Raw genomic sequence first — 12135 nt, 5'->3', positions numbered from 1 at the left:
CAGACACAACTTTCATAGAATCATAGAATATGTCAAGTTGGGAGGGACCCACAAAGGATCATCAAGTCCAACTCCTGTTCCTGTGCAGAGCACCCCCAGAATCACACCGTGTGCCCGAGAGCATCATCCAAACGCTTCTTGAACTCAGGCAGGCTTGGTGCTGTGACCACTTCCATGGGGAGCCTGTTCCATTCCTCAGCTGCCCTCTGGGTGAAAAACCTTTTCCTGATATCTAACCTAAGCCTCCCTTGATTCAGCTTCCATCCACTTCCCCAGGAGTGAAGAAACCAGTACCTGCCCCATCTCTTCCCGTCATGAAGAAGCCATGTGCTGCAATGAGTAGTTTTGGGGAAAACAAACATTATCACCAAATATTGTAACATAGAATTGTGGAAAAACTACAATTATAACAAATTAAATAATAACAAGAATTGTGGAAGACAAACAAACATCACCACAGAAACATATAATCATAATTTAAACAAATCAAATATGATGTGGACACAGGAAAGCTTATTAATATAATCAAGGGAGGTTTGGACCAGATACTAGGAATAATTTGTTTATTGAGAGAGTAGTCTGGTGCTGGAATGGGCTGCCCAGGTTGTTGGCTGGACACAGTGATCTTAGAGGTCTTTTCCAACCATGACAATTTTCTGCAGCAGAGTAACCGAATTTCCAAAGCCTTTGATGAGGTTTTTGCTTTCTTCACAAGGAGAGTTTATCAAAGAATGGCAGCATAAGATGCAAGATCTCTTAGATTAATAACTGCTAAAGTGTAAAAAAAATTATTTTCTTTTAAATTTTCAAATTTTTAAAGCAAGTTTGCAATGGTAGCAGTGCAAGTGTTGGTTCGGAAGCCAAGCTGTCCAACTCTTCTTCCATGTCACTACTGAATAATAAAGTTTTTGGTAGTTGCAATTAAAATGAGTTACAAACAGCTGCCGAACAATTCAAGGACACTATTGAGGAAATGAGCTCATTGCAAGTGCAAATGAATGTAGACAGAGTGTGTATACTCAGTGATAGATCCTAAACTTGGCAATACCACTCAAAAAACAAACAAACAAAATCTTAGAGTCAAATGTGGATAGCAATTTGAGCAGTTAGTTCATGGTTAATGAAAGGGCAAATAGAATGGTAGGAATAATAAGGAAAGAAACATTTATATAGTAGCTTGATGTTAACATTTCCAATATTCCCATATCACAGGATGGCAGAGTAACAAATGTATGCAGGGGCAGAGGTTAAACAAACACCATGTTTTTCAGCCTGGAAAAAAAAGTCTCTGTAGCAGGATGTCATTAACTCCAGGAGTTTAAATGCATTTAAAAGACAAGTCTTTGCAGAGAAAAAGGTTTATGAAGCATGATAATCCTCTTGCAATTTTTGGCTCAAGTGTCCAGCCCACTGGTTTCCAGGAATGAAACTTAGTCCATTCTTCTATGTTTTCTCCCAAGCACAAGTTATTGGCCAGAGCTAGAGACAAGACTGTAAAAAACACTGATCTCTGGACAGACACAGTATAGCTCTAGTTTTCAAATTTAATTTTATTTTAAAATACTCTGGACAAGTGTCTCATTATGCTGGAGAAACAACTAAGTACTTGTTCTCCCTAGCAGCAATTCTCTTTAGGCACAAGTTTTGGGGTTTTTTTGTTTGTTTGTTTGTTGGGGTTTTTTTTGTTTGTTTGTTTTTTGGGGGGTGGGGAAGGACATACCTTATAGCCTGACAGCATTAACCCTTAAATATAGGTCCAACTTTTTATTTCCCTAGCATGGTGTGTTTATCTTGAATCCAAGACCATCCAAGACCATCCAGAAGCTTTATTGCTATATTTTTACTGCAGATCTATCTGATCACAAGCAAAAAAAAAAAAAAGAAATACAAGGAGCTGTCAAATTACTATCTGTCTTCCCTAAAGCTAGTTTTAGTTTTATCACAGGTCTGCTAGGAGGCAGGAACAATATGTAAAATTAAGTATAAATAACTGCTCTTAAAAAGTAAAAGGCCACTAACAATAAAGAGAGATTTAAAAATGGTAAAAATCACCAAGTTTTAAGAAAAAGCTTTCTTGCAGCAACAGTTAAGAGGTTTTGGACAGGGCCTGCTAAACTCTACTTCTTTGCAACTAGAAATAAGATGGAAAACTGGCATTGCTCCACCAAATCCAGTCTATGGCTCCCCTGCAGAGTGCTGTATGGCTGCAGTGAGATGATGCCATGTTTGAAATTTTGTACACCAACTTTTACCCATACTCACACATTCTTAATTTTGTTTAGTAAAACTATGTCAACAGAAGTGTCTGGTTTCAGCTTTGAAATAGACTGGGTAAAATCCATATAATTAAGAGTATTCTATACTGGCAAAATGAAAATACTGATGTACTTGACAAGCTTCAACATGCAATCCAATGTCATTCCTCTCTATGGGGTGCAGCAAGAGTTAAGACTTTTTATAGCAGCTGAATCTGCCCAGAATCACCAGCAAAGTTCCTGCTCAATCAATAAAGGCAGTTGGCAAATCATCTTGGACATTTTGCTAAAGTCAAATCTAAACATAGCAGGATTGGATCCCCTTTTATTGGCATTACTTCCCTCTTCCCCCCCCAAGCAGGGACAAGCCCTGAGGCTATGTGGCGTTTAAGCTGAGAAAGACAGTTCTTGCAGTGCTATTTCACTCCAGTTAGCACTGCCTGGGAAAGCATTTGGGATAATTCACTGAACAAACCTAACTGCTTAGGGTGATGCTTAAAAGTTTTCATGTTTAAAGGAAGAGAAGACTTAGGTGAGGTCTACCTGGATTTGAACATCTATGCAAATAACCCTCTCTTTGCCTGAAAGATACTCAATATCAATGCCACAATATCACTAACAAACAAAGATTATTATACTGCTTTTCAGTAGAATTAAATTGAATGTTGTCCAGCTTCATCAATCAAAATGGCTTCTGGATGTTTTAAACAGATGAGGGGGAGGAAAATAAGTGGCATCCAACAAACAACTTGCTACCTTTTCCTGCATTACTTGCTGGTATCAGAGGTTGAACAGGCAAGTTGAGTACCTGAAAGCATCCAGAAATACCCGCCAATCCTACATTACTTCCCTTCTCCTCTGCTGTTCCCAGGAGATGCATGAAGTTATATAAAGCTTTAAACAATTTAGGGCAATTAAGTAGCAGATACATAAAATATTTTTGTATGAAGTTGTCTTGAAGATGCCTTTTCTTCACTTTTCATGCTGCTTTATTTGCTTACTTAGAACATTAAGTAATAAAACCTTGATTTAACCTCCATGAAAGACTTATCTGCAAGTGTGATGGGAGGAAACCATTTCTGAAACTCATCTTTTCTGCTCTGGTCTCTCACACGGCTGTCCCTCAAAGTATGCAAAGCAATTCTTCTATGCGAATTTCTATTTATTGCTCTCCTTCCAAACAGAGGTCTTCAGAACAGAGTCATTAAACAGAAGTTAAAAACTCCAAGATCATACCAAAAACACTCCAGGAAGCTATAGGTACAGAATTATTGGGCATCAGATACGCTCTCTGATGCCTTCCACCTTGGGGGAATACAGAGAAAGGTGAAAAGGAAACTCAAGTGAACCTCAGAATAGCCAATGCTGCAAACAGTCCTCTCCTCTGTCAACAAATGGAAACCTTTAGTAAGTCACTCAAGGAGCACAGCACGAAGGAAGGTGAGCACTGTACTCTGTGCACTTCATTTGCTTTCAGTGAGTACACACCAGGTAAATTCAAGCAGCCATATGTGCACAGGCATGAGTCAGACTCACAGCTGCCCAGTTCTCTCCTACCTCACGAAAAGGAAAATCATCCACTGTACAAAGGCCCCAGCAACCAACCAAACTGAGCAGCTGCCATGGCTGGAAACGTACAACCCAGGGGGCACCCAACCCAGGCTGAGGAGGAAGCGAAAACAGGCAAGTACTTTATTTCATATTGAAATTTGTACACCTTCCCCACCCAATGTAAAAAAAACCTCCCAAAACATAAAGCAACAAAAAAACAACAAACCACAAACCAATGACCTAGCTGGCTCAGAGACCTGCCTTTAGCTGGTGTTTAAGAAGCAAAATTATTTCAAATGCAGATAATCTTGAGAGTAAATTTGGCTTCAGCATACACCAGAGATCAGAATAGACCGTGTAAATCTGTTACTATTCATTGAGCTTATGTCAATAGCTTCACAAGACACCCTTACAGCAAATAAAAAGTGTTTTTTCTAAGACTGCTTCCTCCTCTATAACAAATGCAGTGAGAAACTCTTAAAAGACTATTCTGTCAGCTCCAAAGCCCAAACACCACTACAGAAGATCCACACTTCACTTAATGAAGGTAATTAAGGGGAGATATTTAAAGGGAACAATATTTCTTTGTTTCTGTTCCTTCTGTTTACTTAGTTTTAATTTTTAAAGCATCACAGTGAAACCAAAACTAACTAGTATAGGGATTTCTACAGGAAATATTAAAAAGAAAAATCTTTCTTAATAACAAATCTTCAGTAATTATGGATTGAAAAATGAAGATATGACAAGGAAGACTGTATCTGAACCTGGAACATGCAAGTACAAGCAATTAGACACTAAAACAGATGACTTCAGAGATAAATCAATATAGATAAAGTATTCATGAAAAGAATTATTGCAGCAGTATTAAGAATAATATATGGAAACATTTGGTATAGTACAACACTCTTTCCTGTTAAGACAAGAAGCCTTTTTAGCCTAATTATTCATATTCTTTAAGCATCAATTAGGATATATGGAAAGAAAATATTTAAATCCCGTAAACAGAACTTAAAGAAAACAAAAAATTTGCTTACTCTTCCTGACGCAAGTCATTAACACTCCGATCCAGTGAGATCATATCACTTGCCACCATATTAAACCCAAATTCTTTAATGCTGGCTTGAATGGATTCTTTGTAATCTGGTCCTAAAACATATGGCTTCGCTTCCTCCCCGGGGCCACCAACAACTCCATGAGGTTCAGGTTCTTTGGGTTCAAAATTACCAAGGACTCCAGGTCGTAAAACAGGATCTCGGTACACAAATGTCTGAGGCTTGAATGTGAGATACTGCCTCTGGATGATGTTTTGCTGTTTGTTATCACTGTCACCATGATGATTCAGTTCATTTTTGGCCTTATTTTTCCTTCGAATGGATTCCAAGTCCACTTCCACACCTTCCACATGAGGCCAAGGTACCACAGGTTTGAACTTCTCATTTCCCAGTCCATGGTCTCCTTTGTTTGGCATGAGTCTGTTGGCTTCTTTGTCATCCTATAGATACACACAAACAGCAGAAGATCATATAAATTGATGATCTTTTATTTATTTAAATCTAGTATATTAATGCTTTCAGCATGGGTACTAAATACATGTTAAACAAGAGGGAGAAGACTCTGTTAAGTGGCTCAGTGAACACTTTTTATTAAAGCAGCTGGCTCCTTTAATAACATCACCAGCCATTGTCCAACACTTATCTTAATCAGTAGGTCCTGGAAATGGCCTAACACCCAAAGCATTCCCAAACACCAAATAGATACATAGGACATATGCTTACTTGAACATAATTCAGGCTGCACACAAAACCAATGTGGAGGGAGCACTGACACAGCATTTTATGGAGGAAAAGGTGGTATGGAGGCAGACAATACTTGAGCATGGTGGCCTTGGGGCCATTCTTGGATTCAAGGTGTCTCTGAGGCTACATGTACAGTCTGCTGAGACTTCTCCGGGGTCTCAGTGGCTGTTAGATACCACCTCAACATGCTCCTGTGCTGGGAAAGAGTTCCATGACTACTTGTCATCCGGCATGATCATCTGCAGCACCCTCAGCCACATCTAATCCCTACACTTCACACACAACCCCCTCCCCCCCCCCCCCCAATTTACTCCCACCAAGCATTACTCTCTCTGAAGCAAGAACAGCACTGATTCTTTAGAACTATGAGGTAAGTTGAAGGCACTGGGAAAGAAGGCAAAAATAAGTTTTGCAGTCCTGATCTGATCTTCTGCACAGCCACACAGATGGACCCACCTGGGGAATCAGAGCTGGGGATGAAAAGAGCTGCCACTGGCACCAGGATCTCCTCCATCCTTATTTAAAACAACTTTAGCACTTCATAGCACTCCTCCCTGCCTCCCTACCAAGAGATCAGAAGTTCTCATTGAGAAGAAAGGCTGGGATTTTGAAAACTGCTTGGCAGATTAGCAAGGTTGGTGCGGTTAGAACAAGGGCGGGTGATTTTGGAAGGAAGTGGACAGAAAGGCTCTGAAGTGTCTGTGTGTGAAGGCTCAGCTCCATCCATGAATGCTCCCCAAAACATACAGTCACTGCTTTTTTCCAATACTACTGTCCAAGAGGACTAAAGGGAAAAAATGCCAAAACCTTACATTTCCTGCTAACATTATCTCTTTGTAAACTGGACAGATGTTAGACCACACCAAAATCTGCCAAGAACAATGTACGCATTTTAGCAACATCTCACTATCTAGTCAGAAATACAGAATCAAACAAAAAAAAAAATGAGATCAGAAGGATATCACCTATTCAAGCCTGCTAGAGGCAGAGGGAGCTTCACAATTAATCAGCTTTCTCAGAGGCTTGTTCACACCCCAAAGTCTCTGGAAAACCTTTTCAGTTGCCTGACTACTCACACAGGGAAGGTATTTTTCCTTACACCTCAGTAGAAATTCTGATGATGTATCTTGTGGTGACTGACTCTCATTTTTTCATTGTGCACTGCCCAAAAGATTTTATTTCCACCTTCTCTGTAACCTCACTTTTGAGGGTGAAAAGATGCAATTAGATTCTCCATTAGACCTTCCTCCAGCCCAACCAAGCTGAGCTCCTCTACCTTTTCCATGACCACATCACATGCTGCAGCCCTTAACCTCCATAGCAGGTCTTTGCTAGGTCATTTCTGTTAACATCTGCCCTGTGCTGGGCAGTGCAGTAAGAAACCACATGCAGTGCACCAGATACAGGCTTGTAAATGCTATGTGTCAGGAAACAAACCACATCCCTTTGCTTGGTGGCTGAGCTCTTCCTGGTGTAACACATTTATGCAGTCTGCTTTTACTGCAGCAAGGGTACAATGCTGACTCATGTCTGTGTTTAACTAAACCACACAATACTACTATCTTAGTATTACTACTACTTTGCTCACATATCATTCTGCATAATAACACTTCAGAAATTAAGAAAAATCCAGTATAAAATGTGTCTAGGTTAACACGATAACAATGGGAGTCAAACTGGCTCCAATTCAAAATAAGACAACTTTATTCAAGCAACCTTCTGACAGCACTGCTTCTGGTTTCAACAAGGAAGACATACAAAAAGCAGAACTGTTCCATTATTCTGTTCTTCCATCACAGTTTCTTGAAGAACTTCAAAATCAGCATGAAAAAGAGAAGGGCACGTGAAAAGGCACGGCTGCCATGGATCTAAATAAAGCCCTGAGAGAACTTCTGAAGAGAGCATCATCTCACACTTACCCTAGAAATCAAAAGGGAGGCTTTGCCACTTGACTAGCAGAACATTGCTGAGCACTCAGCTCTTACAAACTCACATCTAATTCCTGCTCCAAGTGCGGAGGCAGCTATAAAACCCAACAAAATGATGAGCATCATCATGAATGATGCTTAAAGAGAGCATAATTTGGACTGCATAAAATTTTAAGGCCTTCATGTCTTCAGTAATATTTAGTTCTGGTCTGTGCTTCTCAAAGGATTAGAGAAAGAACAGAATAGGGCAACAAGAATGAAGGAGAAGGCAAATGGATGCCTTGAGATGAAAAACAAGGAAGGCTGTCTTTTCATTTTAAGATTCTGCAGTTTGGAAATGTGATGGCTGATGGGTATACAACCAAAGTTCAGAAAATCATTAAAGTAATGAATAAATTTAATGTAGTTGGTTTACCCCCACTACAAGGAATGGGAGGCACTTGACAGAATTTGTAGGAAACAAGCCAAAAATATTCATTGCACAGTGATCTGGAATATGGTGTACAGGAGGCTGTGGAGAGATATGGTATGAACAGTTGAAAAAGGGATGAAACAATGTGATCGATATTGTCCAGACAGATTCAGAAGTGGATCGTAAAAGTGCTTGGCAGCAAAGTACCTTTTAAAAACTCTAGTTCAACAGGTGTGGATGCTGGAAGAATCCAAAGGGAAGGGAGCATAGAAAGCAGCTAGGTTTTTGTGCTGCCACTCAGACATGATCCTGGATCACTAGTCTCAGTCAGGCAGGAATTTCTTATGCCCCTGACCTACATGAAATTAAATACCCTTTTATTCCATTTCTATTACCTATAAAAATTATGAGCTTCCACTTAGCCAGTTCTCCAACTGAAACACGACACTTCTCGAAGTATTCTTTTTTAATTTTGCTGTCTTCAGAACTATGATTAATCTTGTGTTACACTTAGCCTCACTATAACTGTTACGCACAGTTTGCATTATAATGCATTGATTTGCTGTATCCTTCCAGACACTTAATATTTTCCATTTTTGCAAGCTTGGGAAAACATTACACAAACAAACAAAATATATACAAACACACTGGCACACTCATTCTCCTCTTTCCTCAAATTTTTATGTACCTAGGACAAATACGATGGAAGGTCCTCGTTGTGGGTTGACCCCCACAGGCAGCTCAGTACCACACAGCTGCTCACTCCTCCTCCCTGACTCCTGGTCACAAAACTAAAACACAGCATCATATGGGATGCTAAGAATAAAACTGACTCTGTCTCAGCATCTTATGGGCATTTTTACAAATATGAGGAACTATCACTGTTTAAGTGCATGGTACAGACCATGACTCCTGGAGATTATTAATTTCTCAGGAGATAACTGAGACAAAAGCTTTCCAAATATTGTCTGGAAAGAAAAGCAAAGTCAAACCACAATCAAATAACCATTTTGGTCATCTTATAAGCCAGAATACATTAATCAGTAAATTTTAGAGCTTCTTTCATGAATTATGACTTCCTCCCTCCTTTAAAACAAAAAAAAAAAAAAACCCCAACACACTATTTAAAGACATATTTTTAAAAATTAAATAATTTTTAATCAGTGTGCCTTACTGACTAAAAGTGTTCCTTATCTAAAAATATAGTATACAATGTCTAGAAGATTCATACAACAATGCCACTCAAACTGGAAGACATGCATATTAAAGAAACCCAAACCACAGTGACCTTTCTAGACTGGAAAAACAATATAGCCTTAAAATTCTTTTGAAATCTTTGGAAGAGAAATATAAATGACAATAAGGTGAAAGGAGGACTTGGAGGAAATGAGCATGACATACATCTGAACAATGCACTTTTACGCTGTCCAAAAGTAAAGGGAGAGAACCAAAAATCTGTGAGTTCTCTCAGGTCTGAAGGGAAAAAGGAAAAATTTACAACAACTTTATGAAGATGTTGTAATAATCTGTTTACATACAGTAATATAGAAAAAGTGTCTTTTTTTTTTTATAAGGCTAGAACTAGGATTTCCTGATAGTTTTTCTAGCTTCAGTTTAGTGCATGCTTCTTTATTTTTCGATATTCTTTCCTCTCCCTAGGGGATTATATGTGAGTCACTGCAATGGGTGTTGCGGAAACAGTGAGATGATATAAATACAGTCAATCCCCGCCTTGAATAAAAATAGGAGATATTTGGGGTTTTTTTGGGGTTTTTTTTTTTGCAAATTAGGTTCTTACCTTTTGCAAAAAAGAGGAATGAAATTAAATGTAAAGGGAACATAACCGTATCCCTTTGGGAACGTTTCTACATTACACAAATACAAATCAAAAAACTGGGAGAGGGCTTCATAGGGCTGCAGGACTGGTAGAAGGGCTGGAGATGTAGCTGGCAATAAAACTGCAAATGTAAAATTGCACAATCTGCTTTTCTTAAGTCAACCAGTTCAAGACTGGCAACTCCCTAAAACTCCCTATGAAGTAATGTCTGAAGTACAAGTTGATGTCAAAAAAGTGGATTTGCTTAATTTCTAAAATGGAAGATTGTCATACTGAAAAAAGGAAATTAAAAAAAAAGAAGCATTTTGAACAGAGACTCTGCCACAGATACTCTGACGAAGACCACACAGCTATCAGTTTAGCAAGGATTTCAACATATTTATTTTGCTTTGCTTGCCTCAATTTAAAGCAGCTACACTCCTAGTTTATCAGAGAAAAAAGGCCACTCAAGAGAAATTATACAGAATTAGAATTTCAATTATTTGAGAAAACAGGAAGAGTTTAATTTAGTTACCTTGTTAAAAAAAATAAAAGAAAAAGAAAGGACTAAAAGCTGGATTCACAGATTTCCTTTGTGACTAGACTCATGCTGGGAAGATACTAAAATAATGCTTGTTTTCAGCCAACTTCTAGCATGATTCTGTTCTGTCAGCTAATAATAAAAAGAAAAAAAAACTAACACATAGTATATTTTGGTTTGCTTTGAGTCATTGCATGTGGGTCTTACTTACCAGTTTACAGTTTATAGTACAGATGGAAAAAACAGTGCCACACAGAATTGCTTAGCCCTGCAACTATATTTGTGCCTCATAATGGAAAAAGAATCCACAGCCAATGGCCAAAAATCTGGAAGACTTTCCAGTATACGGGATCAAACACAGAAAAAAGGGAAAATCAGCACATCACACAATGTACTTCTGAATAGATTTTTACCCTAATAATGCCCACTAATAAATGGAATAAGCAATGATTCCCATGACATGGTCAGCTAACTGCCAAAGGGACCCCATAAGATTGCACATCTTCCACCACTCTTGGTAACCTCCCTCCCTCTAAGCAATCAGAAGTTCTAGCTACTACAGGACCACCTGCTGCAGAGGGGAAAGCAAAACCACATTCAAAGGGAAAAACACAGCTTTTGAACATGGATAAAAATTTATGGCACAGTTGCCATCACTTCTTAAAATTAATAAATAACAAAAAAGCCCTTTGTATTATTACAGTTTTTTGCACAAAAAAGTCTGCTTTAAGCTCCACATGCAGCACTGCCTTCCAGTCATATTCTTATTGCAAAACCTTCCTTCAAACAGTTTCATCACAAGGCAACTGCATTGACTAGAATTAGGGCGAAATTACACCTGGAGAAATTTCTGTGTTGAATATGAGCAGTGGCATTCAAGTTACCTGGTTCAAAAGGGGCATTCATTGCCACAGTGCCTGAGCAAAATTCTCTCTCTTGCTTTGTCATCTTCTCTCTGTATTTCAGAGGCACTGCAAAGGTGATGAAGTCCACACTTTCACACCCAGTAGCTCTTATAGCAACTTTTAAAACTTGTGTAAACTTAGAACAGAGCATTTATGAGAACTACAGAAACAAAACAGTTTCACACTAAATTACAGAACTTTTTAAGTTTAAAAATAGATGTTTGTAAAAATAAGAGATTGCTAAAACACCGGAATTGCATGCTTTGTATAGTCCAAGGGAAAAAACATACTGTTGATGGCATTTGCCTCCAGCATTTCCAGGAAAAAAGTGTGTCTGTAAGTTATGTTCTGTGGTTCATAGCTGCCCTGAATTTTGACAGATATACTGACAACATAGAAGTCCATTTAGATATTCTAAGGGAAACAAAACATAACTAAACAAAACCCAAATCATACCAATTAGCACTAAAATTGTTTAAACTGTATTCTTCCAACCCAGAATAAGTTACAGTAGACAAAACTAATGACTACAGTTTTGTAATACAAACACATTACTGTGATGGCATCTCCAAAGAGCAAATAATTGTCCCAGACAATGACCACAGCAGTCTACTTCTTGGAGTGTTCAACACAGGACAGGGTCAGAAGCCACTTACGAGCCACAAAGAGAACTCCAAACATTTTAAAAGAACTTTTTAAAAGGAGCATTACATTCTATGCATAATTTAAGTATTTTATGCATTTTTAATGTATATATATATATACACACACACACACACATATATATGCATGTATGTTCTAAGTCTGAAGTATAACTGAGATGCAAGGGCCATCAGCAGCTTTGGAGAAATGTGTGTTCAGAAGTAGTTTTTTGCTGCTGTGTACTGTGCTCCCACCTATATATGAAGAATGAAAAACAATTTTTGTAATT

The 12135-nt window shown here is 38.4% G+C and overlaps 1 protein-coding gene across 3 annotated transcripts in view; it reads right to left on the bottom strand.

The window, feature by feature from the left end:
- GALNT7 (polypeptide N-acetylgalactosaminyltransferase 7) overlaps nucleotides 1-12135 on the bottom strand; it is a 71475-nt gene that overhangs the window by 34783 nt on the left and 24557 nt on the right. For all 3 annotated transcript variants that reach the window (XM_071743181.1, XM_071743180.1, XM_071743179.1), the window contains exon 2: nucleotides 4841-5298. In XM_071743181.1, coding sequence (XP_071599282.1) covers nucleotides 4841-5298 — 458 coding nt within the window. The remainder of the gene's footprint in view (nucleotides 1-4840; nucleotides 5299-12135) is intronic.

The sequence above is a fragment of the Heliangelus exortis genome, chromosome 4, assembly GCF_036169615.1.
Source record: "Heliangelus exortis chromosome 4, bHelExo1.hap1, whole genome shotgun sequence".
NCBI classification, from domain to species: Eukaryota; Metazoa; Chordata; class Aves; order Apodiformes; family Trochilidae; genus Heliangelus; species Heliangelus exortis.
Note: the sequence above shows the minus strand (reverse complement) of the source record. Positions and strands in the feature narration are given on the sequence as shown.